The 25,201-nt window shown below is 40.1% G+C and overlaps 1 protein-coding gene across 4 annotated transcripts in view; it reads left to right on the top strand.

Moving 5' to 3' along the window:
• The window catches only part of KIF15 (kinesin family member 15), an 89,734-nt gene that overhangs the window by 50,931 nt on the left and 13,602 nt on the right, over window positions 1–25,201 (top strand). For all 4 annotated transcript variants that reach the window (XM_024244811.3, XM_063722542.1, XM_024244812.2 and 1 more), the window contains 9 exons: window positions 600–705; window positions 2,439–2,604; window positions 11,795–11,945; window positions 12,144–12,229; window positions 13,228–13,297; window positions 13,983–14,069; window positions 15,373–15,477; window positions 16,302–16,424; window positions 23,683–23,829. In XM_024244811.3, the coding sequence (XP_024100579.1) occupies window positions 600–705; window positions 2,439–2,604; window positions 11,795–11,945; window positions 12,144–12,229; window positions 13,228–13,297; window positions 13,983–14,069; window positions 15,373–15,477; window positions 16,302–16,424; window positions 23,683–23,829 (1,041 nt within the window). The remainder of the gene's footprint in view (window positions 1–599; window positions 706–2,438; window positions 2,605–11,794; window positions 11,946–12,143; window positions 12,230–13,227; window positions 13,298–13,982; window positions 14,070–15,372; window positions 15,478–16,301; window positions 16,425–23,682; window positions 23,830–25,201) is intronic.

Below are 25,201 nucleotides of genomic sequence, written 5' to 3'. Positions count from 1 at the left end.
AGCACGCTGCTCTGATAATGAGACAGGCATGCATAGTCTGCACCTGGCTGACTTAGTCAATAATGCAAATAGATCCCTTGCTATGTGTTTAGAAGAAACCAAGATGGACTGTCCATGGCTTCGTAGTTGTTAATCATCTTTACTGTAGTTCATGGGGACAGCCAATTTTCTTCTGGTCAGAGACGTTAAAACTAGACTTTAAAAACAGGAACAGGTTAATGAGGCTAGGCACGGTGGCTAACACCTGTAATCCCAGCACTTTGGGAGGCCAAGGCTGGTGGATCATCTGAGGTCAAGAGATCAAGACCAGCCTGGCCAACGTAGTGAAACCCTGTCTCTACTAAAAATGCAAAAATTAGCTGGGCGTGGTGGCATGGGTCTGTAGTCACAGCTACTCAGGAGGCTGAGGCAGGAGAATCACTTGAACCCAGGAGGCAGAGGTTGAAGTGAGCCGAGGTCGCGTCACTGCACTCCAGCCTGGGTGACAGAGCAAGACTCTGTCTCAAAAAAAAAAAAAAAAAAGAAACAGGTTAATGATTTGGAGTGCATCTTAGCATGCCAGTATTCCTTTTCCAATAAATTTATCTTTTTTCCCAAAGCTTTTCTCATCAGAAAGAATTGATTGGACCAAACAGCAGGAAGAGCTTCTCTCACAGTTGAATGTCCTTGAAAAGCAACTTCAAGAGACTCAAACTAAAAATGACTGTAAGTTATTCTATCAGGGGCTTTGTGACTTGAAGGAATACTGTAACTCAATATCTTTTTACTTTTATTAATAAATGCTCTTCCTGTGTTTTTGGATGGTTGCTTTGTTGTTGTTATTTGTTGTTTGATAACCAGACTGCAGTTTGCATGCAGTAGTAAGTAACAGTAATATATCATAAAAGGTAAATTTCTCTATCGTTGCCCACAAACAAATGATACAAATGTTTGCTTAAAGTTTTTTGTTTGTTTTTTTGTTTGTTTGTTTGTTTTTGACAGACTCTCGCTTTGTCACCCGGGCAGGAGTCCAGTGGCATGATCTTGGCTCACTGCAACCTCCACCTCCCGAGTTCAAGTGATTCCCCACCTCAGCCTCCTGAGTAGTAGCTGGGATTACAGGAGTGCATTACCATGCCTGGCTAATTTTTTTTTCTTCGGTTGTTTTTTTTTTTTTTTTTTTGAGGTGGAGTCTTGCTCTGTCACCCAGGCTGGAGCGCAGTGGCGGGATCTCGGCGGCTCACTGCAACCTCCGGCTCCTAGGTTCAAACAGTTCTCCTGTCTCCTCCCAAGTAGCTGGGATTATAGGCATGCACCACCAAGCCCGGCTGATTTTAGTAGAGACGCGGTTTTGCCATGTTGGCGAGGCTGGTCACGAACTCCTGACCTCAGGTGATCCACCCACCTTGGCCTCCCAAAGTGCTTGGGATTACAGGCGTGAGCCACCGCGCCCAGTCTGCTTAAAGTTTTAAATAAGCTGCTTTGAAAATGAAATGTCTTGAATTCATGAATGTTTTAATATTAACAAAGCGTAGGTTATATATTTGTATATGTTTGTAGATTTGGGAATATCATTTGATTCCCAATTTTTTCACTTTATTTTTCCCTTCATTAAAGTATTTGCAGTGGTTTGTAATAAAGCTAAAACAAAAAGAGATAAAAAGAGATAGCCATTCTATTTTCTTTGAACTAAAAAGTTAACTAATACTATTTGCAGTTGTAGTTGTCTTAGAAGACCTGAAGTAGTTAACCCATGTTGGAAAGTTTAGGCAAATTTCCAAGGGATTTTCAATAACTAAGATGAGCTCACTTAAAATATGTTACATCTTTTAATTTTTTTTCTTATATTAAGAGTTTTGTTTGTTTGTTTGTTTTGAGACAGAGTCTCACTTTGTCACCCGGGCTGGAGTGCAGTGGGTGCAATCTCGGCTCACTGTAACCTCCACCTCCCAGGCTCAAGTGATCCTCCCACCTCAGCCTCCTGAGTAGCTGGGACCACAGGTGCTCACCACCACACCCAGCTAATTTTTTGTATTTTTGGTAGAGACAGGGTTTTCCCATGTTGCTCAGTCTGGTCTCGAACTCCTGACCTCAAGCATTTCGCCTGCCTCAGCCTCACAAAGTGCTGGGATTATAGGCATGAGCCACTGTGCCTGCCCTTATATTAGGAGTTTTGAAGCACATTTTACAGGAGAAATCTAGCAAAGTCAAGTGACCTGTAAGTCAGGGACAGATGTTAACTCTTTCCATTTCAGTAGAAATTTACCAAAAACCATGTGCAAGGGAGAGGAAGAAAACAGAAATCTCAGTGCTGCTAGGTACCCGCCACTTAATTCTTCAACATTTTTCCTTAAAATAGTCTCTTCGACTTGATTTTGCTAATTGTGGGAATAGTACCTATCAGATTTATTTGTCTGCTTTAAGAAACCTATTGAGGATGTGTTTTCTTTGTTTTTTAGTTTTGAAAAGTGAGGTACATGACTTGCGAGTAGTCCTTCATTCTGCTGACAAGGAGCTTTCTTCAGTGAAATTGGAATATAGTTCATTCAAAACGAGTCAGGAGAAAGAATTCAACAAACTTTCCGAAAGACACATGCATGTACAGCTTCAATTAGATAATCTCAGGTAGAGTTTTCTTTATGGTTTCAAGTTGCCTGATTGGCTGTAACCTACGACTGTTTGAAGTTGGAAGTGTTATAAACCCAACTCAAAGCAGTTAAACAAATAAAAAAGATAATTTATTGGCTCCAATATTGGAAGCCCCAGAGGTGATTTTGGTTTCAGGAACAAACTAGTCTGAGTCTCAAACAATATTGTCAGTGTTCTATCTCTCTCAGCTCTGCTCTGTTCTATGTGTTGCTCTTATTCCCTCCTATTATTGAGGTCCTTCTTCTATGTGACAAGAAACAGATTGCCTCACACAGCTCCATATTTTGGTTCGCAGCATAAAAACCCCTGTAAAGAAATTCTCTCTCCCAATAGCCATGTATTATCCCAGAGAAAATCTGAATTGGTTTTGCTTGAGTCATCTGCTCACCTTTGGACCAGTCACTTTACCAGGTTTGAGATGGCACTGGCCCGACATAGAGTAATGTGCCTGCTCTGGAGGGAAAGGTGTGCTCTTACTAGAAGAAAGGACAGTCAGTGTAAGGTAAATCAAAACAATAGTCTTCACTGCTGTGCACACTAACTCTACGAAGGCTGGCTGATTAGTCAAGTGCTGATATCTTGAAACAAATGTAATCTCACATGTAAATAGTTTATTCTTTGTTATTTACTGTTTCTTTTTTTCTTCTTGCTAATTTCAACCTTTTGTATAACATAACACTTTTTGATAATGTCTCCTGTGTCTCTAGCCATAATTTAATAATGGACATGAATGTTATACTGTGAATGTGATGTGAATGTAACTGTTTGCTCTGGAAAAGCTACTAATAGGCAGCCTTGAGTTTAATTTTTGCAGATGTTACAAAGATTAAAATCTGTAGCTGTTGAGTGTTTTTTGGATATACAACCAGAAATTGAAAGAGAGGAAGAAAACTTGAGATCTGCAGGCCAGAGCCACCTATACATACATTTTTCTTTTTTTTTTTAATTAAAAGATTCATTTCTATTTGTAAAATGAAAAAATGCATAATTATTACTAATGAAATACTGACAATAGTTTCATAAAAGAGAAAGTGATGACATTTGTAACCTTTCCTTGCCATATCTCTATCTCACTGAATGTTGAATAGCTTGAGTTTTAGGCAAAATCCCATATTTATCTGTTGCTGCTTCTTCCTCCTTTTTAAAATTTTTTTTTATTTTACTTTAAGTTCTAGGGTACATGTGCACAACGTGCAGGTTTGTTACATAGATATACATGTGCCATGTTGCTTTGCTGCACCCATTAACTCATCATTTACATTAGGTATTTCTCCTAATGCTATCCCTCCCCCAGCCCCCCACCCCTTGACAGGCCCCGGTGTGTGATGTTCCCTGCCCTGTGTCCAGGTGTTCTCATTGTTCAGTTCCCACCTATGAGTGAGAACATGAGGTGTTTGGTGTTCTGTCCTTGTGATAGTTTGCTCAGAATGATGGTTTCCAGCTTCATCCATGTCCCTGCAAAGGACATGAACTCATCCTTTTTTATGGCTGCATAGTATTCCATGGTGTATATGTGCCACATTTTCTTAATCTAGTCTATCATTGATGGACATTTGGGTTGGTTCCAAGTCTTTGCTATTGTGAATAGTGCCACAGTAAACATACGTGTGCATGTGTCTTTATAGTAGCATGATTTATAATCCTTTGGGTATACACCCAGTAATGGGATCAGTGGGTCAAATGGTATTTCTAGTTCTAGATCCTTGAGGAATCGCCACACTGTCTTCCACAGTGGTTGAACTAATTTACGCTCCCACCAACAGTGTAAAAGTGTTCCTATTTCTCCACATCCTCTCCAGCATCTTTTGTTCCCTGACTTTAATGATTGCCATTCTAACTGGTCTGAGATGGTATCTCATTGTGGTTTTGATTTGCATTTATCTGATGACCAGTGATGATGAGCATTTTTTTCATGTGTCTGTTGGCTGCATAAATGTCTTTTTTTGAGAAGTCTCTGTTCATATTCTTTGCCCACTTTTTGATGGGGTTGTTTGTTTTTTTCTTGTAAATTTGTTTAAGTTCTTTGTAGATTCTGGATATTAGCCCTTTGTCAGATGGGTAGATTGCAAAAATTTTCTCCCATTCTGTAGGTTCCCTGTTCACTCTGATGGTCGTTTCTTTTGCTGTGCAGAGGCTCTTTAGTTTAATTAGATCCCACTTGTCTATTTTGGCTTTTGTTGCCATTGCTTTTGGTGTTTTAGTCATGAAGTCTTTGCCCATGCCTATGTCCTGAATGGTATTGCCTAGGTTTTCTTCTAGGGTTTTTATGGTTTTAGGTCTAACATTTAAGTCTTTAATCTATCTTGAATTAATTTTTGTATAAAGTGAAAGGAAGGGATCCAGTTTCAGCTTTCTACATATGGCTAGCCAGTTTTCCCAGCACCATTTATTAAACAGGAAACCCTTTCCCCATTTCTTGTTTTTGTCAGGTTTGTCAAAGATCAGATGGTTGTAGATGTGTGGTATTATTTCTGAGACCTATGTTCTGTTCCATTGGTCTATATCTCTGTTTTGGTACCAGTACCATGCTGTTTTGGTTACTGTAGCCTTGTAGTATAGTTTGAAGTCAGGTAGCATAATGCCTCCAGCTTTGTTTTTTTGGCTTAGGATTGTCTTGGCAATGCGGGCTCTTTTTTGGTTCCGTATGAACTTTAAAGTAGTTTTTTCCAATTCTGTGAAGAAAGTCGTTGATAGCTTGATGGGGATGGCATTGAATCTATAAAATTATCTTGGGCAGTATGGCCATTTTCACAATATTGATTCTTCCTATCCATGAGCATGGAATGTTCTTCCATTTGTTTGTGTCCTCTTTTATTTCATTGAGCAGTGGTTTGTAGTTCTCCTTGAAGAGGTTCTTCACATCCCTTGTAAGTTGGATTCCTAGGTATTTTATTCTCTTTGTAGCAGTTGTGAATGGGAGAGAGTTCACTCATAATTTGGCTGTTTGTCTGTTATTGGTGTATAGGAATGCTTGTGATTTTTGCACATTGATTTTGTGTCCTGAGACTTTGCTGAAGTTGCTTATCAGCTTAAGGAGATTTTGGGCTGAGATGATGGGGTTTTCTAAATATACAATCATGTCATCTGCAAACAGGGACAATTTGACTTCCCCTTTTCCTAATTGAATACACTTTATTTCTTTCTCTTGCCTGATTGCCCTGGCCAGAACTTCCAACACTATATTGAAGAGGAGTGGTAAGAGAGGGCATCCCTGTCTTGTGCCAGTTTTCAAAGGGAATGCTTCCAGTTTTTGTCCGTTCAGTATGATATTGGCTGTGGGTTTGTCATAAATAGCTCTTATTATTTTGAGATACGTTCCATCAATATTTAGTTTATTGAGAGTTTTTAGCATGAAGTGCTGTTGAATTTTGTCAAAGGCCTTTTCTGCATCTATTGAGATAATCATGTGGTTTTTGTCATTGGTTCTGTTTATGTGATGGATTGCATTTATTGATTTGTGTATGTTGAACCAGCCTTGCATGCCATAGATATAGCCGACTTGATTGTGGTGGATAAGCTTTTTCGTGTGCTGCTGGATTCAGTTTGCCAGTATTTTATTGAGGATTTTTGCATCGATGTTCATCAGGGATATTGGTCTGAAATTCTTTTTTGTTGTGTCTCTGCCAGGCTTTGGTATCAGGATGATGCTGACCTCATAAAATGAGTTAGGGAGGATTCCCTCTTTTTCTATTGATTGGAATAGTTTCAGAAGGGATGGTACCAGCTCCTCTTTGTACCTCTGATAGAATTCGGCTGTGAATCCATCTGGTCCTAGACTTTTTTTGGTTGCTAGGCTATTAATTATGGCCTCAATTTCAGAGCCTGTTATTGGTGTATTCAGAGATTCAGCTTCTTCCTGGTTTAGTCTTGGGAGGGCGTGTGTGTCCAGGAATTCATCCATTTCTTCTAGATTTTCTAGTTTATTTGCGTGAGGTGTTTATAATATTCTCTGATGGTAGTTTGTATTTCTGTGGGATCGGTGGTGATATCCCCTTTATCATTTTTTATTGCATCTATTTGATTCTTCTCTCTTTTCTTCTTTATTAGTCTTGCTAGCAGTCTTATCAATTTTGTTGATCTTTTCCAAAAACCAGCTCCTGGATTCATTAATTTTCTGAAGGGTTTTTTGTGTCTCTATCTCCTTCAGTTCTGCTCTGATCTTAGTTATTTCCTGCCTTCTGCTAGCTTTTGAATTTGTTTGCTCTTGCTTCTCTAGTTCTTTTAATTGTGATGTTAGGGTGTCGATTTTATATCTTTCCTGCTTTCTCTTGTGGGCATTTAGTGCTATGAATTTCCCTCTACACACTGCTTTGAATGTGTCCCAGAGATTCTGGTACGTTGTATCTTTGTTCTCATTGATTTCAAAGAACATCTTTATTTCTGCCTTCATTTCATTATGTACCCAGTAGTCATTCAGGAGCAGGTTGTTCAGTTTCCATGTAGTGGTGCAGTTTTGAGTGAGTCTCTTAATCCTGAGATCTAATTTATTGCACTGTGGTCTGAGAGACAGTTTGTTGTGATTTCTGTTCTTTTACATTTGCTGAGGAGTGCTTTACTTTTAACTATGTGGTCAATTTTGGAATAAGTGCGGTGTGGTGCTGAGAAGAATGTATATTCTGTTGATTTGGGGTGGAGAGTTCTGTAGATGTCTATTAGGTCTGCTTAGTCCAGAGCTGGGTACAAGTCCTGGATATCCTTGTTAACCTTCTGTCTCGTTGATCTGTCTAATATTGACAGTGGGGTGTTAAAGTCTCCCATTATTATTGTGTGGGAGTCTAAGTCTCTTTGTAGGTCTCTAAGGACTTGCTTTATGAATCTGGGTGCTCCTGTATTGGGTGCATATATATTTAGGATAGTTAGCTCTTTTTGTTGAATTGATCCCTTTATCATTATGTAATGGCCTTCTTTGTCTCTTTTGATCTTTGTTGGTTTAAAGTCTGTTTTATCAGAGACTAGGATTGCAATCCCTGCTTTTTTTTGCTTTCCATTTGCTTGGTAGATCTTCCTCCATCCCTTTATTTTGAACCTATGTGTGTCTCTGCACGTGAGATGGGTCTCCTGAATACAGCACACCAATGGGTCTTGACTATCCAATTTGCCAGTTGGTGTCTTTTAATTGGGGCATTTAGCCCATTTACATTTAAGGTTAATATTGTTATGTGTGAATTTGATCCTGTCATTATGATGTTAGCTGGTTATTTTGCTCGTTAGTTGATGCAGTTTCTTCCTAGCATCGATGGTCTTTACAATTTGGCATGTTTTTGCAGTGGCTGGTACCGGTTGTTCCTTTCCATTTTTAGTGCTTTCTTCAGGAGCTCTTGTAAGGCGGGCCTGATGGTGACATAATCTCTCAGCATTTGCTTGTCTGTAAAGGATTTTATTTCTCCTTCACTTATGAAGCTTAGTTTGGCTGGATATGAAATTCTGGGTTGAAAATTCTTTATTTAAGAATATTGAATATTTCCCCCCATTCTCTTCTGGCTTGTAGAGTTTCTGCTGAGAGATCCACTGTTAGTCTGATGGGCTTCCCTTTGTGGGTAACCCGACCTTTCACTTTGGCTGCCCTTAACATTTTTTCCTTCATTTCAACCTTGGTGAATCTGACAATTATGTGTCTTGGGGTTGCTCTTCTCGAGGAGTATATTTGTGGTGTTCTCTGTTTTTCCTGAATTTGAATGTTGGCCTGCCTTGCTAGGTTGGGGAAGTTCTCCTGGATAATATCCTGAAGAGTGTTTTCCAACTTGGTTCCATTCTCCCCATCACTTTCAGGTACACCAATCAAATGTAGATTTGGTCTTTTCACATAGTCCCATGTTTCTTGGAGGCTTTGTTCATTTCTTTTTACTCTTTTTTCTCTAAACTTCTCTTCTCGCTTTATTTCATTAATTTGATCTTCAATCAGTGATACCCTTTCTTCCACTTGATCAAATCGACTATTGAAGCTTGTGCATGTATCATGAAGTTCTCATGCCATGGTTTTCAGCCCCATGTGTTCATTTAAGGTCTTCTCTACACTGTTTATTCTAGTTAGCCATTCGTCTAATCTTTTTTCAAGGTTTTTAGCTTCCTTGCAATGGGTTTGAACATGGTCCTTTAGCTTGGAGAAGTTTGTTATTACCGACCTTCTGAAGCCTACTTCTGTCAACTCATCAAAGTCATTCTCCGTCCAGCTTTGTTCTATTGCTGGCGAGGAGCTGCAATCCTTTGGAGGAGAAGAGGCGCTCTGGTTTTTAGAATTTTCAGCTTTTCTCCTGTGGTTTCTCCCCATCTTTGTGGTTTTGTCTACCTTTGGTCTTTGATATTGGTGATCTACAGATGGGGTTTTGGTGTGGATGCCCTTTTTGTTGATGTTGATTCTATTCCTTTCTGTTTCTTAGTTTTCCTTCTAACAGTCAGGTCGCTCAGCTGCCGCTCTGTTGGTGTTTGCTGGAGGTCCACTCCAGACCCTGTTTGCCTGGGTATCACCAGCGGAGGCTGCAGAACAGCAAATATTGCTGCATGATCCTTCCTCTGGAAGCTTTGTCCCAGAGGGGCACCCACCTGTATGAGGTGTCAGTCGGCCCGTACTGGGACGTGTATCCCAGTTAGGCTACACGGGTCAGGGACCCACTTGAGGAGGCAGTCTGTCCATTCTCAGTGCTCAAACACCATGTCGGGAGAACCGTTGTACTCTTCAGAGCTGTCAGACAGGGACATTTAAGTCTGCAGAAGTTTCTGCTGCCTTTTGCTCAGCTGTGCTCTGCCCCCAGAGGTGGAATCTATAGAGGCAGCCAGCGTTGCTGAGCTGTGGTGGGCTCCACCCAGTTCAAGCTTCCAGGCCGCTTTGTTTACCTACTCAAGCCTCAGCAATGGCGGATGGCCCTCCCCGTGTCAGGCTGCTGCCTCACAGGTTGATCTCAGACTGCCGTGCTAGCAGTGAGCGAGGCTCCGTGGGCGTGGGACCCACCGAGCTAGGTGCGGGATATAATCTCCTGGTGTGCCATTTGATAAGACCATTGGAAAAGCTCAGTATTATGGCGGGAGTGTCCCATTTTTCCAGGTACAGTCTGTCACGGCTTCCCTTGGCTAGGAAAGGGAAATTCCCCGACCCCTTGCACTTCCTGGGTGAGGCGACGCCTGCCCTGCTTCAGCTAGCCCTCCGTGGTCTGCACCCACTGTCCAACCCGTCCCAATGAGATGAACCAAGTACCTCAGTTGGAAATGTAAAAATCACCCATCTTCTGCATCGATCCTGCTGGGAGCTGCAGACTGCAGCTCTTCCTATTTGGCCATCTTGCCTAATTCACATACATTTTTCTTAGGCCTGCCCAGTGGCTAAAGAAAAATAAATGAACATAGCATTTTAAAAATTGAGTGTTTTCTTATAAAAATCTATATTTCAGCATTCCCTAGCGAAGTCATACTATTTGGTACCACTAGGCCCACATCCCTGCATGGCAGCCATCAGTTGCTGCAAAACTCACTCCTTTCTCTTTAGAGACAGAATGTGCTGTCTGTGTCAGCACAGCCTCCACCACCCTGTTCCATTTCCCCAGCACCAAGTCCACTTATCTAGCTGTCTGATTGGCCTGTAATCTACTTGAAGTGCAAGTGGTATAACCCAACTCAAATTAGTTAAACAAAGTAGGTAATTTATTGATAACTTATCACAAGTGCACTGGTGCCTTCTCTTACCCTTAGCATTTGTTTTAACTTCTGAATCGCTGGATCTAATAATCTTGGCCTCACCTCAAACTATTTTGTGTAATTTTTTTTGAAGTCACTAATCTCATGGGATCTTAATTTCCTAATGTTTATATGTCAGTTGAACTACATCAAAAAATGTTAAGAATCCATTATATTTTGCTACGTACTTAAATTCTATTTTCATCATTAAATACTTTCTAGGTTTGTTTGTTTGTTTTTGAGACAGTGTCTCACTTTGTCACCCAGGCTGGAGCACGGTGGCATAAACACGGCTTACTGCAGCCTCAATATCCCGGGCTCAAGCTGTCCTCCCACCTCAGCTCCCCACATAGCTGGGACTACAGGCACATGCCAGTGCACCCAGCTAATTTTTATATTTTTTGTAGAGACAGAGATTCGCCATGTTGCCCAGGCTGTTTTCAAACCCATGAGCTCAAGCAGTCCATCCCACCTCAGCTTCCGAAAGTGCTGGGATTAGAGGCATGAGCCACTGTGCCCAGCCTCTTCCTAGCTTTTTAAATACACTGAACACAATTTAACCTTCTCAGTGTCTCCAGTTTAAGTACATCATTTACTGGGCTGCTTGTATTCCACTGTGGCCTTCAATGGTTGTTAAGGCCTGTGAATGAAACAGCACGACACTGCTATGTGTTTCTTGAATTATTTTGTCTACTTTATATATCTATATCTATATAGTTTATGCCATAAATACATAAATATGTTCCCCTTCCCTACCATCTATTGCCCATGTATCTATCTTTAGCAACTGATTTATACCACTTTATGATTTGCTGCTTCTGCTCTGTTTGAGTTAGTACAGCAGATATTCCATATATAATAACCTTCCGTACATAAGCTAGGACATCTGCTTTGGATGATCCAGAGGTCAGATTGATTGTGTGGTAGTTCTTGGCTGAGCTGTGGATTCTTGGAGGTGCTACAGCTTACTCAGGAGGGAAATAAGAGGATGAAAACCAAAAAAAGCAGTAATTATCTTCCAAAAACATTTTCTCTCTTGCTCAAATCAAAGTCACATTGTCATCTTAATGTTCCTAGAGCTGAGAGGATGTATGAATAGTTGGAGTTGAGCTATCAATAAAACTTGGAAATTAACAGCCAGTGCCTGGCTTATGTGAGCGTTAGGTCTGGAAACCCCTAATTGAGTCTAATCACTGTAAATTGCTCATCAATTAAGCATGTCTGGTTGAAGCCATGGAGAAAGAATGAGGAAGTGATGCCTGCAAGCTAATGCTCCCACTTGTCTTTTCTGTTCCTACCAAACTACTCTGTGGTCCAGTGTGTCTCACATGTTTGTGCATCATGGACATTTCACACCGGTCCATAAGGAGCCTTATATCACTTGAGGCTTATGTGAATTGGGAATGGGCTGTAGATGGGATAAATTGAACTGCAGATGATCTGATTAATAGAAATACATTAAATGTTTATTTACCATTTTTAAAATGTTTTCCTTATAAAGGTTAGAAAACGAAAAGCTGCTTGAGAGCAAAGCCTGCCTACAGGATTCCTATGACAACTTACAAGAAATAATGAAATTTGAGATTGACCAACTTTCAAGAAATCTCCAAAACTGCAAAAAAGAAAATGAAACTCTGAAATCTGATCTGAATGTATGTTAAGAAGGGAGTTGGTAATTGGTGAATTTGTCCTGCATCTGTGACTGTCCTTTTGAGTGTAGGACAAGGACTGTCCTTTCCTCCTTCTTTGCTATACTTGCCCACAGTGCCTGCCACATAGAAGGTACTTGACATGTTCGTTGACTACGCATTACTAGTAACAGTTACTTAAAATCTAATGTTGTCTTTTAGAATTTGATGGAGCTTCTTGAGGCAGAAAAAGAACGCAATAACAAATTATCATTACAGTTTGAAGAAGATAAAGAAAACAGTTCTAAGTGAGTGCTATTTATCTTTTCTACTAGCATACTAGAATATTGTTTAATACCACATTCTTAATCTTGTTTTTTTTTTTTTATTGCCAATACCCTGTAAAGAGTTATTTTTTTAAAGCATTCCAAAAGCGACAGCAGGTTCTTTTGTATAAATGGCTATGTGGAGAAACTTAATTTTTCAAAACATGTAACAACTAGCTATAGTACTTTTAAATGAATAGCAATTGGTGGTAATCAGAACTCAGGGCCTTCTGTAAATAAATCACAGCAAATATATAATAAGATGACTTCTAACTCTTCCTTTTATTATTGGAAGGAGGAGACAGATTTTTATTTCTGTGACTACAAATCTTTTTCTACCAGGAATGTCCCCTAACAGGAATGCTGCCATATTTCTTCCCTCTTTCCAGGTTCCTCTCCTTGGTAATCTCAGTGAATCTTTGGGCCTCAGTCACTAGGCTGAGAGTCACTCTAATGAGAAGAATTTGTTTATTCAGTAGGTACTTACGGAGTTCTTCCTATGAGGTCGATTTTCTTCTAGGCCCTGGTATACAGTGGTGAACGTAGAGCTTACATCCAGTTGAGAGACAAGCAATTGACATTTACTCATTTATTCAAACATTTATTGATATCCAACAAGACAGGCACTGATCTGGTGAATGCCAGAACATTTAGAGGTGAAACAGTGAACAAAACATCCCTGTCCTCATGGATTTTAACTTCTAGCACAGGGAGACAGGTAATAAATACTATATGATATATGTTATATTTAGGAGTACTAAACACTCTGAGGAAAAACAGTCATGGCACAAAAATGGGTTCTCATTGAATAATTGTTGAAGAAATGGGTTCAAATTTCTGATCCCCACTGTAAGGTAGTGCCTGACACCAAGGGTGTGCCTAACAAAGTTCATTTGCACTTAATCTCTTCTGTACTAACAGATTCAGTTCCTGTTTTCATTGAATGAAGTCAGGGGTAAAAGATAATTATTCTTTTCCAGAGAAATTTTAAAAGTTCTTGAGGCTGTACGTCAGGAGAAACAGAAAGAGATGGCCAAGTGTGAGCAGCAGGTAAATTTCCTATTACTCTAACTCTAGAATTTGAAGTTTGTAACTTTTATTCCTGATACCTAAAAGGCTTATTATCATGATTTCAGCTTGCAGATGTTGGAAATTAGTAAGAAAGAAATGGAATTTGGGGCTGGTTCTATTATTTTTAATTTTATTTTTTTCTTCTTTTTTTAAGACAGTTTCTCACTCTGTCACCCAGGCTGCAGTGCAGTGGCGTGGTGATGGCTCACTGTAGCCTTGATTTCCCAAGCTCAGGTGATTTTCCCACCTCAGCCTCTCGAGTAGCTGGGACTATGGGCATGCACCACTATGCCTGGCTAAATTTTTGTATTTTTTATAGAGATGGGGTTTCACCATGTTGCCCAGGATCGAACTCCTGAGTTCAAGTGATCCACCCACCTTGGTCTCCCAAAGTGCTGAGATTACAGGCATGAGCCACCGTGCCTGACCTATTGTTTTTCAACTCTTGTTTTTCTAACTCCCAGAGGGTTACAGTAATAATTTGTTGGTAGTCTCCTGGTAGACAGCACAAAATCACTGTCTTTCAACCCAATTTATCATTTTCAAGTATTACTCCTAGAGTAGACTCTATAATATGAAAAGCTGCTTTCAACTTGTTTATCTGTGTATATGGTTAACTTTGTGATTTAATTATTCTTCTAAAAATATTTCTTTTTCACCATAGATGGCAAAAGTACAGAAACTAGAAGAGAGCTTGCTTGCTACTGAAAAAGTGATCAATTCCCTGGAAAAGTCTAGAGATTCTGATAAGGTTGGTAGAGTTTGAAGCTACATCTCTCTGTGCATTTTCTTATAAATGCTAGTTTAACATTTTGTTCTCCTACCTCTTCTTGCACCTCCAGGGTGACCAATAGATAGTATGAATATTTCTGTATGCAGTTAAGCCTTGTTCATCCTCCACGGTTGCTAGAGAATGAGGTCTTTCACTTAATTTGCCATGTAACTTCAAGTACAAACTACTGTCACTTTGGATGGCAGTGTTTCTAAAACGCATCCTACCCTTTTAACTAGGATGCTGATATTAGTGTGACCCTTTCTTGTTGACTGTAAGTCCCATGATACAAATTTTCAAATCCCTGGTGTTGACTTTAACTAGAATAATAAAAATAGTATGTATGTCCAAGTTTAAAATTAGGTATAAAATTCTTCTATGTCTAGCTCATATACATTCATAAAACCAAAACAAATGATTAGATCAAATATTATAGACTGGGCACAGTGGCTTACGCCTGTAATTCCAGCACTTTGGGAGGCCAAGGCAGGTGGATCACCTGAGGTGGGGAGTTCGAGACCAGCCTGACCAACATGGAGAAACCCTGTCTCTACTAAAAATACAAAATTAGCCAGATGTGGTGGCACATGCCTGTAATCCTAGCTACTCGGGAGGCTGAGGCAGGAGAATTACTTGAACCTGGGAGGCGGAGGTTGCGGTGAGCCAAGATCACACCATTGCACTCCCGTCTGGGCAACAAGAGTGAAACTCTGTCTCAAAAAAAAAAATTATAAAGCCATTAAAATATAAATTGATGCCAGGCGAGTGGCTCATGTCTGTAATCCCAGCACTTTGGGAGGCTGAGGCGGGCGGATCACAAGGTCAGAAGATCAAGACCATCCTGGCTAACATGGTGAAACCCCGTCTCTACTAAAAATACAAAAAATTAGCTGGGCATCGTGGCAGGCACCTGTAGTCCCAGCTACTCGGGAGGCTGAGGCAGGAGAATGGCGTGAACCCGGGAGGCGGAGCTTGCAGTGAGCCGAGATCGCGCCACTGCACTCCAACCTGGGCGACACAGCGAGACTCTGTCTCAAAAAAAAAAAAAATATATATATATATATATATATATGTAAGTGTGTGTGTGTGTGTGTGTGTGTGTGTGTGTATATATATGTATATATATTATATATATATATAAATTGATACTAATGTGACATGATCTTTTACTAAAATAAAATTGACTTATATTGCCATTAGGAAAGATAAGTGATTTACCATTTAAAAATTTTCTTCTCCTTAATGTCATTGGGTATGAAGATATTATTTCTGTCCTCATCAGAAAGTTGTAGCTGACCTCATGAACCAGATCCAGGAGCTAAGAACATCGGTCTGTGAGAAAACAGAAACTATAGACACCCTGAAACAAGAACTGAAGGACATAAATGTAAGTTCGGTCACCAACAAGATGTTAAATTTGAGCATGAGACACTTCACAGACTTTTCAAGAGTTTAACAGATGCTCCACCAGAAAAAAGATTCTGTGGTCAAATAAGTTTGGAAATTCTAGTTAAATAAAGCTCAACAGGTTTGTGTGTTTGTAGGACTTGCAGAGTCATTATGAAAGTGTGTAGTATGTATCTCTGGGAGACAATGTAGGCTGCAGTGTTTCTCAGGTTTCACTTATCTGGGACGATGTTCTCTGTGCACTGTTTGGGAATGCTGATATAAACTGGATAAGAAACAGGCTGGTTGCTGGCCGTAACAGTTAAGGCAAATGTGGTGTTTTTTAGTAGCTTTGAGGAAAAAGTAACACAGTAGCACATTGTAGTTAAGTTCAGAGACATTAATAATTTAGAAAGTGAGTTTGTTTCCCCAATATTGGACATAATATCATTTCCTAAAGTTAACTACTTATTTTGTCAGCATGTATCTGAGTTCAATGTTGATGCTTTTCTCCTCTGGGTCAAGGCGAAGGCTTTTGTCACTCCTCCTCACTCCTCTGCTCTACAGGGAGCTTGCCGCACTCCATGTTTATTTCTGAAGGCAGTAGATGACAAACCCGATGTTTTTTTCACTGATACTTAGAGGACTTTTCCATTTCTCTTCACCATTCATGCACTTATTCTTCTATTCCTTCAGTCAGCAAGTATTTATTGAATTATCTTGTGTTAATCTTGTCATCACCTTGGAACCCAGACTCATTCTTGTTATTTTAATGTAGAAACAGGTAATAAAACGGCTCTTATAGCATGACGTTCTCTTCTACAGTGCAAATACAACTCTGCTTTGGTTGACAGAGAAGAGAGCAGAGTGTTGATCAAGAAGCAGGAAGTGGATATTCTGGATCTGAAAGAAACCCTTAGGCTGAGAATACTTTCTGAGGACATAGAGGTAGGTATTAACGCATCACAACTTCTTTGTTTTCCTTATTACTTGTCAATATGTGTATTTGCGTGTGGAAGTTATTAATGAATAAATACAGGATTTTTAAAGAAATAATTCTTATATAGCTGATGTTTCTCAAGACGCTTCACTACACAGGCTCACTCTACCTCTACCTCACTGCCTGCACCTCATGCTGCCACCCTGACTGCTTGCTGTGCCTGAGATACCCCACACGTGTTCACGCTGCCAAGCTTCCTCCTCCGGCAGTCTTTATACATATACTGTCTCCTTTGAGGAGATAGTATTTGTATACTACTAATGTATTATTGTATAGTGTATAATAATACAAATAGTCATGTATAATAATTTCACCAAAATTATTATATTTTATCTAGCTGATCTATTTTCCATCATTTTTGCTGACACCACGTTAACTTCCTATAACTGACCCCTGTAAGGGGAGCAGAGTGGAAACCGCATTTAATTGGATGCAGTGGTAGTAGCAGACAGCAGAAAAGGGCTGTTTGAACAGGCTGATTTCAGGGTTGTCTTTTGCATTTTAGCGAAGATAAGTTTTATTTTTGTTTTTGTTGATGTAAATTTATCTTTTTAAAAATTAAGCAGTACAGGTTAATTTGTAACCTACAGCTAAAGGAAGTTTTTTTGTTGTTGATGATGTGAACTTATCTTTTTAAAAATTAGTGTATAAGCTAGGAGCAATATGGATTTTCTTCCAGCCCTTCCTATTCCTCAGCTACCCCCATGTTATCAGTTTCTTGTGTAACTTTCAAGAGATATTTTAAGCAATCCTATATACTTTTAGCCTTACTTTTTTTCCCACACAGATGATAACCTATTGTATAAACTGTTCTATATTTGCTTTAGAAATAAAGGGGTTTTGGCTAACCTATGCTACCCATGAAACAAATTCAACAAATATTGAATCCATCTACTATACAACCTGTACCCGGCCTGGCATTTGGGAATGGAAAGATGATTGAAAAACACGTTACTTACATCAAAGCATGCATTCTAGCTTAAGAGATATGTGTAATATGATGTAATAACCTGGGGGCACAGAAAAGGGAGGGAGGGGAGTAATTCTGCCAGGGGAAATTCTAAAGACCTCCTCAGAAGAGAGAGTATTTGTACACAACTTTGCTAGAGAGGGAAGCTTGGCAGTGTGAACATGTGTGGTGTGTCCCAAGCACAGCAAGCAGTCAGGGTGGCCAACACAAGGTGCTGGCAGTGAAGTGGAGGCAGACTGAGCCTGTGTAGTGAAGTGTCTTGAGGAACATCAGCTGTATCTTTTAGGAAACCAAAACTGCATAGACATTGAACCCAGGCAGAAGGTCATGAGGTCCGAGCCAAGAAATGCTAGTGGGGATAGGGGGTGAGATAGAGTTGGGAAGTGTTTCAGAGCTACAGGTGACAGTTGGTGTCCAGTTGGATATGTACCACGAAGGGAAGAAGCAGTCAGAGTGGGCACCAAGCTTTCTAGCCTGGAGGACTGAATGGTTCTGTGCACATTTCAGATGGAAAGAATAGAGGCCCACGGAAAGTTAATGAGATGCATTTTATACATACCAGTTTTGAATTTTAAGGACCTGTGGGGTAGATATCCAAGATGGCTATTGCCAGTAATTTGTATTTATATCTTGCTACATCGCAGAAAGGATTTGAAGCTGCTAACACACGTAAGATATAAGATTAAAATAGGCCAGACGCGGTGGCTTACACCTGTAATCCCAGCATTTTGGGAGGCCGAGGCGGGTGGATCACTTGAGGTCAGGAGTTCCAGATCAGCCTGGCCAACATGGTGAAACCCCATCCCTACTAAAACTACAAAAATTAGCCGGGTGTGGTGGTGCGTGCCTGTAATCCCAGCTATTCAGGAGGCCAAGGCAGGAAAATGGTTTGAATCCAGGAGGCAGAGGTTGCAGCAAGCTGAGATCATGCCACTGCACTCTAGCCTGGGCGACAGATCGAGACTCCATCTCAAAAAAAAAAAAAGATTAAAGTAGACAACAAAAATTAGAATAAAAGGAAAGTAAGGGTAGAATAGTAACAAGTTATTAAGAGCACAGGCTACGGAGTTGGAATTCTAGCTGTGTGACCTTGGGGAAGTTAAATTTCTCCCTGTGCTTCATTTGCCATATCTGTAGAGATAACAGTACTTCCTACTGCATAAGGCAGTGGTCCTCAGCCTTTTTGGCACCAGGGACCAGTTTAGTGGAAGACAGTTTTTCCTTAGACCAGGAGGGTGAAGGGGGCTGGTTTCTGGATGATTCAAGCACATTACATTTACTGTGTACTTTATTTCTATTATTATATTTACATTGTAATATATAATAAAATAATTGTATAACTCACCGTAATGTAGAATCAGTGGGAGCCCTGAGCTTGTTTTCCTGCAACTAGATGGTTCTATCCAGGGGTGATGGGAAATAGTGACAAATCATCAGGCATTAGATTCTCATAAGGAGTGCCCAAACGAGATCCCTGGCACGCAGTTTGCAATAGAGTTAATGCTTCTGTGAGAATCTAATGCTGCCACTGATTTGACAGGAGGCGGAGCTCAGGCAGTAATGCGAGCGATGGGGAACGGCTATAAATACAGATGAAGCTGCGCTCGCTTTCCTCCTGCTGTGCAGCCCAGTTCCTAACAAGCCACAGACTGATACCAGTCTGTGACCTGGGGGCTGGGGGCCACTGTCACAAGGTGTTGTAAAGATGAACTGAGGTAATACATGGAAAGTGCTTAGAACTGTGTCTGGCTCCTTGTCACTGCTCAATATGTGTCAGCTGGAAATAGTTTTAGCAAGCCAATTGAAAAGTTAGTACACAGAAGCCACAACCTAGGGTCCCCTGCAAAGTATAAGATGATGGGCTAAAAATTCAGTTTCATACTGACTATTGACAAAGTAAAAAGGAAATCTAGCTATTTGAGTGGGAGTAGGTAAATAATGAAAACTCATGCCTGTTTACCTAAAAGCTCTTCCTTCCTTGCTTGCTTTCTCTCTTTTTTCTTCTTAAAAATAAAATGTGACTATGAATATTGTATTTAGATTTAAATATCGTATCTTAGATTCATACATTTTAGATTCAAGTGGAATTGACCCTATAAACAGCTAATTCATATTCCCTTTGTACTTATCTTCAGTCTTTATTAGCTAAAATTTAGTTTTATGGCTATGGTTTGTGAATTGTTCAGTATATTCAAATTGTTCATATATCACTGTTTTTCAACAATATGAGCACTTAGCCAGTGCAGTAAAATGGAAATACTAAGTGGGATACAAATATTATAAAAACTGAGAGAAAGTGACTGTTATTTGCAGATGGTCATGAGTGTCTACATGGAAACTCCAACATACTGTCTGAATATCTATTAGAATATTGAGTTTAGTAATCAGTTATAAATTAGTCTTAAAAATATATTTACTATGTGCCATTAATAACCATTTAACAATATTGGAACTAAAAAATTCCATTCACAAAAACAACCAAACGTATTAAAACCTTAGGAGAGAATTTGTAACAACTGTTAAGGACATAAAACTTCCCTAAGGGATATTAAAAGAAATTGAATATTAAAGAAAGAATAGCTTTACTGGGGCCGGGCGCCGTGGCTCATGCCTGTAATCTCAGCACTTTTAGGGAGGCCGAGGTAGGTGGATCACAAGGTCAGGAGATCGAGACCATCCTGCTAAACACAGTGAAACCCTGTCTCTACTAAAAATACAAAAAAAAAAAAAAAAATTAGCTGGGCGTGGTGGCACGTGCCTATAGTCCCAGCTACTCGGGAAGCTGAGGTAGGAGAATCGCTGGAACCCAGGAGGCAGAGGTTGCAGTGAGCCGAGATCGCGCCACTGCACTCCAGCTAGGGCGACAGAGCAAGACTTCATCTCAGAAAATAATAATAAAGAATAGCTTTATTATAGATTATTATAATATATAATATTATGTTATAATTAAGATAATATATAATATTAAATAAACAGTTTAAAAACATAACAGGAGCTTTTAAAAATTCTCTTTCACAGAAATAATATAGCGTATCAAAATCTTAGGGAGAATATTTGACAACTGTTAAGAACATAAAACTTTCCAAGCAACATGAAAAGAGACTTCAATAAAAGGATCTAAATGGAGACTTGGACAGGAAGACCCTGTCGTTTTAGAAACAGAAATTTATGTAATTCCACTTCAAATCCCAATGTATTTATTTTTATTTTTTTGAGACAGGGTCTTGTTTTGTCACCCAGGCTGGAGTGTAGTAATGTGATCATGGCTCACTGCAGCCTTGAACGCCTGGGCCTAAGTGATCCTGCCACCTCAGCCTCCCAAGTAGCTGGGACTACAGATGTGCACCACCACGCCTAGCTAATTTTTGGTATTTTTTTGTAGAGATGAGGTTTCACTATGATGCCCACACTGGTCTCAAACTCCTAAACCCAAGTGATCCTCCCCTGCCTCAGCCTCCCAAATTGCTAGGATTACAGGCGTGAGCCACCATGCCTGGCCTCAAATCCCAATATAAAAAACTGATGATTTTAAGGTTCCTTTGAAAAAAATACACAAGATTTACCAACAAAACTTAGAAAAACAATAATGCAGAGAGATTTGTAAGCTAAATGGTAACCATATCCAGTGTTGGACTGATGATAGAGAGATCATTGCAACAACTTTGAACATCCACAAATAGCAGTGAATATGAAGGAATTTAGTGTAATGGTAAAGGAAGTATTTCTCAACAGTGAAGAGTCGGTTTAGTCAATATATGTGTTGGGAAAATTGTGTGACCAATTTGAAAAGATATCAAAGCCAAAACAATTTTTACATGGATTAGAGTTCTGTACAAATGATGACATCATAGAAGTACTAGAAAATAAAAATACAAGCCAGGCATGGTAACGCACGCGTGTAGTCCTAGCTACTCAGGAGGCTGACGTGGGACGATTGCTTGAGTCCAGTAGTTCAAGTCCAGCCTGGGTAATGTTGCAAGAGCCCCCATCTCTAAAAGAACAAAAGGAGGGATGGGCACAGTGACTCACACCTGTAATCCCAACACTTTGGGAGGCCAAGGCAGGTGGATCACTTGAGACCAGGAGCTCAAGACCAGCCTGCCCAACATGACGAAACCCCGTCTCTACTAAAAATACAAAAATTAGAAAAATTAGCCAGGTGTAGTGGTGTACACCTGTAATCCCAACTACTCAGGAGGCTGAGGCATGAGAATCGCTTGAACCTGGGAGGTGGAGGTTACAGTTAGATGAGATCACGCCACTGCACTCCATCTGGGCGACAGAGCAAGACTCTGTCTAAAAAAATAAATAAATAGTATTTTTTTTTAAGGAGAAGAAAAAATACAAATACATAAAAAAATCTTGAGATTATGTGACTGAAAATATCTTGATATAAAGATTAGAACTCATAAGGGAAGATTATACAATATTAAAAACAAAAATTCTAACAACAGACGGGGAAAATATTTGCGACTGATGACAAAGTATTTTACCATCTTAATTTATCCTTCAGGAGAAGGATAGAAACACAGCTGGTGGAAAATGGGCATAGGTAGCTCCCCAAAGAAGGAATACAGTGGCACAAAACTTCTTTGGAATCAGAGACATGCAAATATTCCTGAAACATCAGGAGTTCAGCCTAGGTCTGGTTGCTTACCACACAGAAAGCCAATCACTGAGTCAAGGAGTATTGCCGGCAAAGAAGACTTTAAATGAGTGCCGTAGCCAAGATAGGAGATCAGTTTCAAATCCTTCTCCCTGACTGACTAAAATTGGGAGTTTATATAGCAAGAAAGGTAACCATGTGTGGAAAAGCAGGAATTAGGGAGGGGTAAGGAAAAGGAGTTGGTTAACAGGAAACAGGTTATCAGTTAGCCATGACAGGTGAGGGGCCTGGCATCTCATTTGTTCAGTTGCCATGATCTGGTAAGTTTCAGTTCCTTGATCTTGTCTGGGATGCCTGATGGTTGGTTCCCTGAGAAAGGAACTCAGATAAGACAAATGTAACTTTCTTAAGTTTTAAGACTGGGAGGGCCAATTTCTATGTTTATTCAAAAGAAACCATAAACATCAGTTCTAGGGGACAGTTGGGCCAGTTTCACAAATTAAAATAAGAGCTATTTTCTAATCTTATAACTGGTAAAGTTTAAGACCCAAGGAAGATGTGCAGACAAGGATGATTACTCAAACTTCTGGAGGAGTTTATGTTCAGCCTTTGGGGAGGTAGTCTGGTAATACATAGCCTTATGTTTTTTACGTATCCTTTGAGTTTGCACTTTTAAAAATTCAGCCTAAAGAAATAATCTAGATAGAAGAATGAAGTGCATAGAATAGTGAAAAATTCAAATCAACCAAAATATTTAGTGATGGATTAAATTGTGGTACATCCATAAGGTGAAATGGAGTCCACACAGTGAAAAGAGTGAGTACATGCAAAAATGTTTGTGATGTGTCAAGTTTTTTAAAAGTGTGTGTTGATATGTGTGTATATATATCTGTGTGTGTATATCCACGTATATGTACATGTATATGTACACACATATATATGTATGTATATATGTATATACACGCACACACATACCTGCATACATACATGTACATTTGGAAAGGAAAAGAAGGATAAGCAGTATCTGCTCTAATTTGGGAGGAATTACATATACTGTGTACATAGAAATTATGTATGCAACCTATAGGACTTCTAATTTTCTGTGACACTTTCCACAAAGCTACTTCCTGAAACCTTGATGGTCTGTGACAATGAATCACAATCTGGTGCAAACTGCCCAGCCCCTCCCCAACTGGCTGATGGAGGCTCATCTTTACAGCTGTTTACTTTCCAGTATATAAAGGACTAGAGTCAATTGGTGAGACAAGAAGTAACCAAGAGACCTTTGAGTCCTCCCCAGGAGAGAGAGATTGGCTTTGAGATCCTGGGGGTGAGGAGAGAATGCAATTAAACCTCAAACCTAGAGTACAGTTAAACCTCAATTGGGATACCTATATACGTTTACTGTAATAATGTTAATCTCTAGACCTGTTCATCTAAATATTAACTGATTACTTTGTCTTAGAATGGATTAGCACACAAGCCAAAGAAATAGGTTTTGACATAAAACTTCCTTAGTCTGTTAAAAGTTGTACATAGATTACTATTTTGGGAATAGTAATAAGATAAGATTTGGGAATCCTTATTGGAATACCACAATTAAGAAAGTGTGGTGATTGTCTCCTAACAGAGGGATATGCTCTGTGAGGACCTGGCTCATGCCACTGAGCAGCTGAACATGCTCACAGAGGCCTCAAAAAAACACTCGGGGCTGCTGCAGTCTGCCCAGGAAGAACTGACCAAGAAGGAAGCCCTGATTCAGGAACTTCAGCACAAGGTGAGATACACACAGGTATCACTCAAGATGGGAGACAGGAGGCCAAGTGTGGTGGCTCACTCCTGTAATCCCAGCACTTTGGGAGGTCAAGGTGGGCGGACCACTTGAAGTCAGGAGTTCGAGAGCAGTCTGGCCAACATGGTGAACTGAAACCCTGTCTCTACTAAAAATAGAAAAGTTAGCTGAGCGTGGTGGTGCTCACCTGTAATCCCAGCTACTTGAGAGGCTGAGGCACAAGAATTGCTTGAACCTGGGAGGTGGAGGTTGCAGTGAGCCAAGATTGCACCACTGCACTCCAGCCTGGGTGACAGAGTGAGACCCTGTCTCAAAAAAAAAAAAATGGACAGGAAGAATCCACAGTTGAGGTTGTCATGACATTCCTGCATTGGCCAACTTCTCCATGTACAAAGGGGAGGCTAATGGAGTGTCCTCACCTGGACTGAGACTTGCTCAGCTGCCTCCCACCCACCTTATGGTCCTTGACACATGGCAACCGGTTCTAACCACTCCAGTGAGGTTATGCCTGACTTTTATCATATTTTTGGTGGTGGTTGTTGTCATTTTATATTTTGTATTTTTCTCAGATGACCGTTTTGTTACTTGTGAAACTTGGAACATTTTTAAAAGTATAAATAAATTTGTGAGAGAAAAGGAGATGGGCCCGGGCGCGGTGGCTCACACCTGTAATCCCAGCACTTTGGGAGGCCAAGGAGGGTGGATCACGAGGTCAGGAGATCAAGACCATCCTGGCTAACACGGTGAAACCCCATCTCTACTAAAAGTACAAAAAAAATTAGCCGGGCATGGTGGCCGGCACCTGTAGTCCCAGCTACTCAGGGAGGCTGAGGCAGGAGAAAGGTGTGAACCCGGGAGGCGGAGCTTGCAGTGGGCCGAGATCGCGCCACTGCACTCCAGCCTGGGTGACAGAGAGAGACTCCATCTCAAAAAAAAAAAAAGAAAAGAAAAGGAGATGATGATTGGATTATAGTAGCAACCAAGTTAGATTTCACAATTACTTTTAAAAATATCATAGGTTTATTTTAATATCTTACTGCTTTTCAAATTATTAATCAAGTTCTGAAAAAATCATGTAAATACAGCATATTTCCATATGCCATGGGAAGAAACCGCAATTACTTTTGCATCAACCTAATGACTGTAATGACCATGCCCTGTGGTAGATCTCCAAAAGGTATTCCTCCTGTCTAACTGAAAATATACCCTTTGACCAATATCTCCCATTGGCGATTCATGTCTCCTCCCACCCCTCACTTCCCCCAGACTCTGGTACTCTCCATTTCTATGAGTTCAACTTTTTTTGATTCCACATATAAGTGAGATTGTGTGGTATTTGTCTTTCTGTGCTGGCTTA

The sequence above is a fragment of the Pongo abelii genome, chromosome 2, assembly GCF_028885655.2.
Source record: "Pongo abelii isolate AG06213 chromosome 2, NHGRI_mPonAbe1-v2.0_pri, whole genome shotgun sequence".
Classification (NCBI taxonomy): domain Eukaryota; kingdom Metazoa; phylum Chordata; class Mammalia; order Primates; family Hominidae; genus Pongo; species Pongo abelii.
This window is presented reverse-complemented; position numbering and strand designations above follow the sequence as displayed.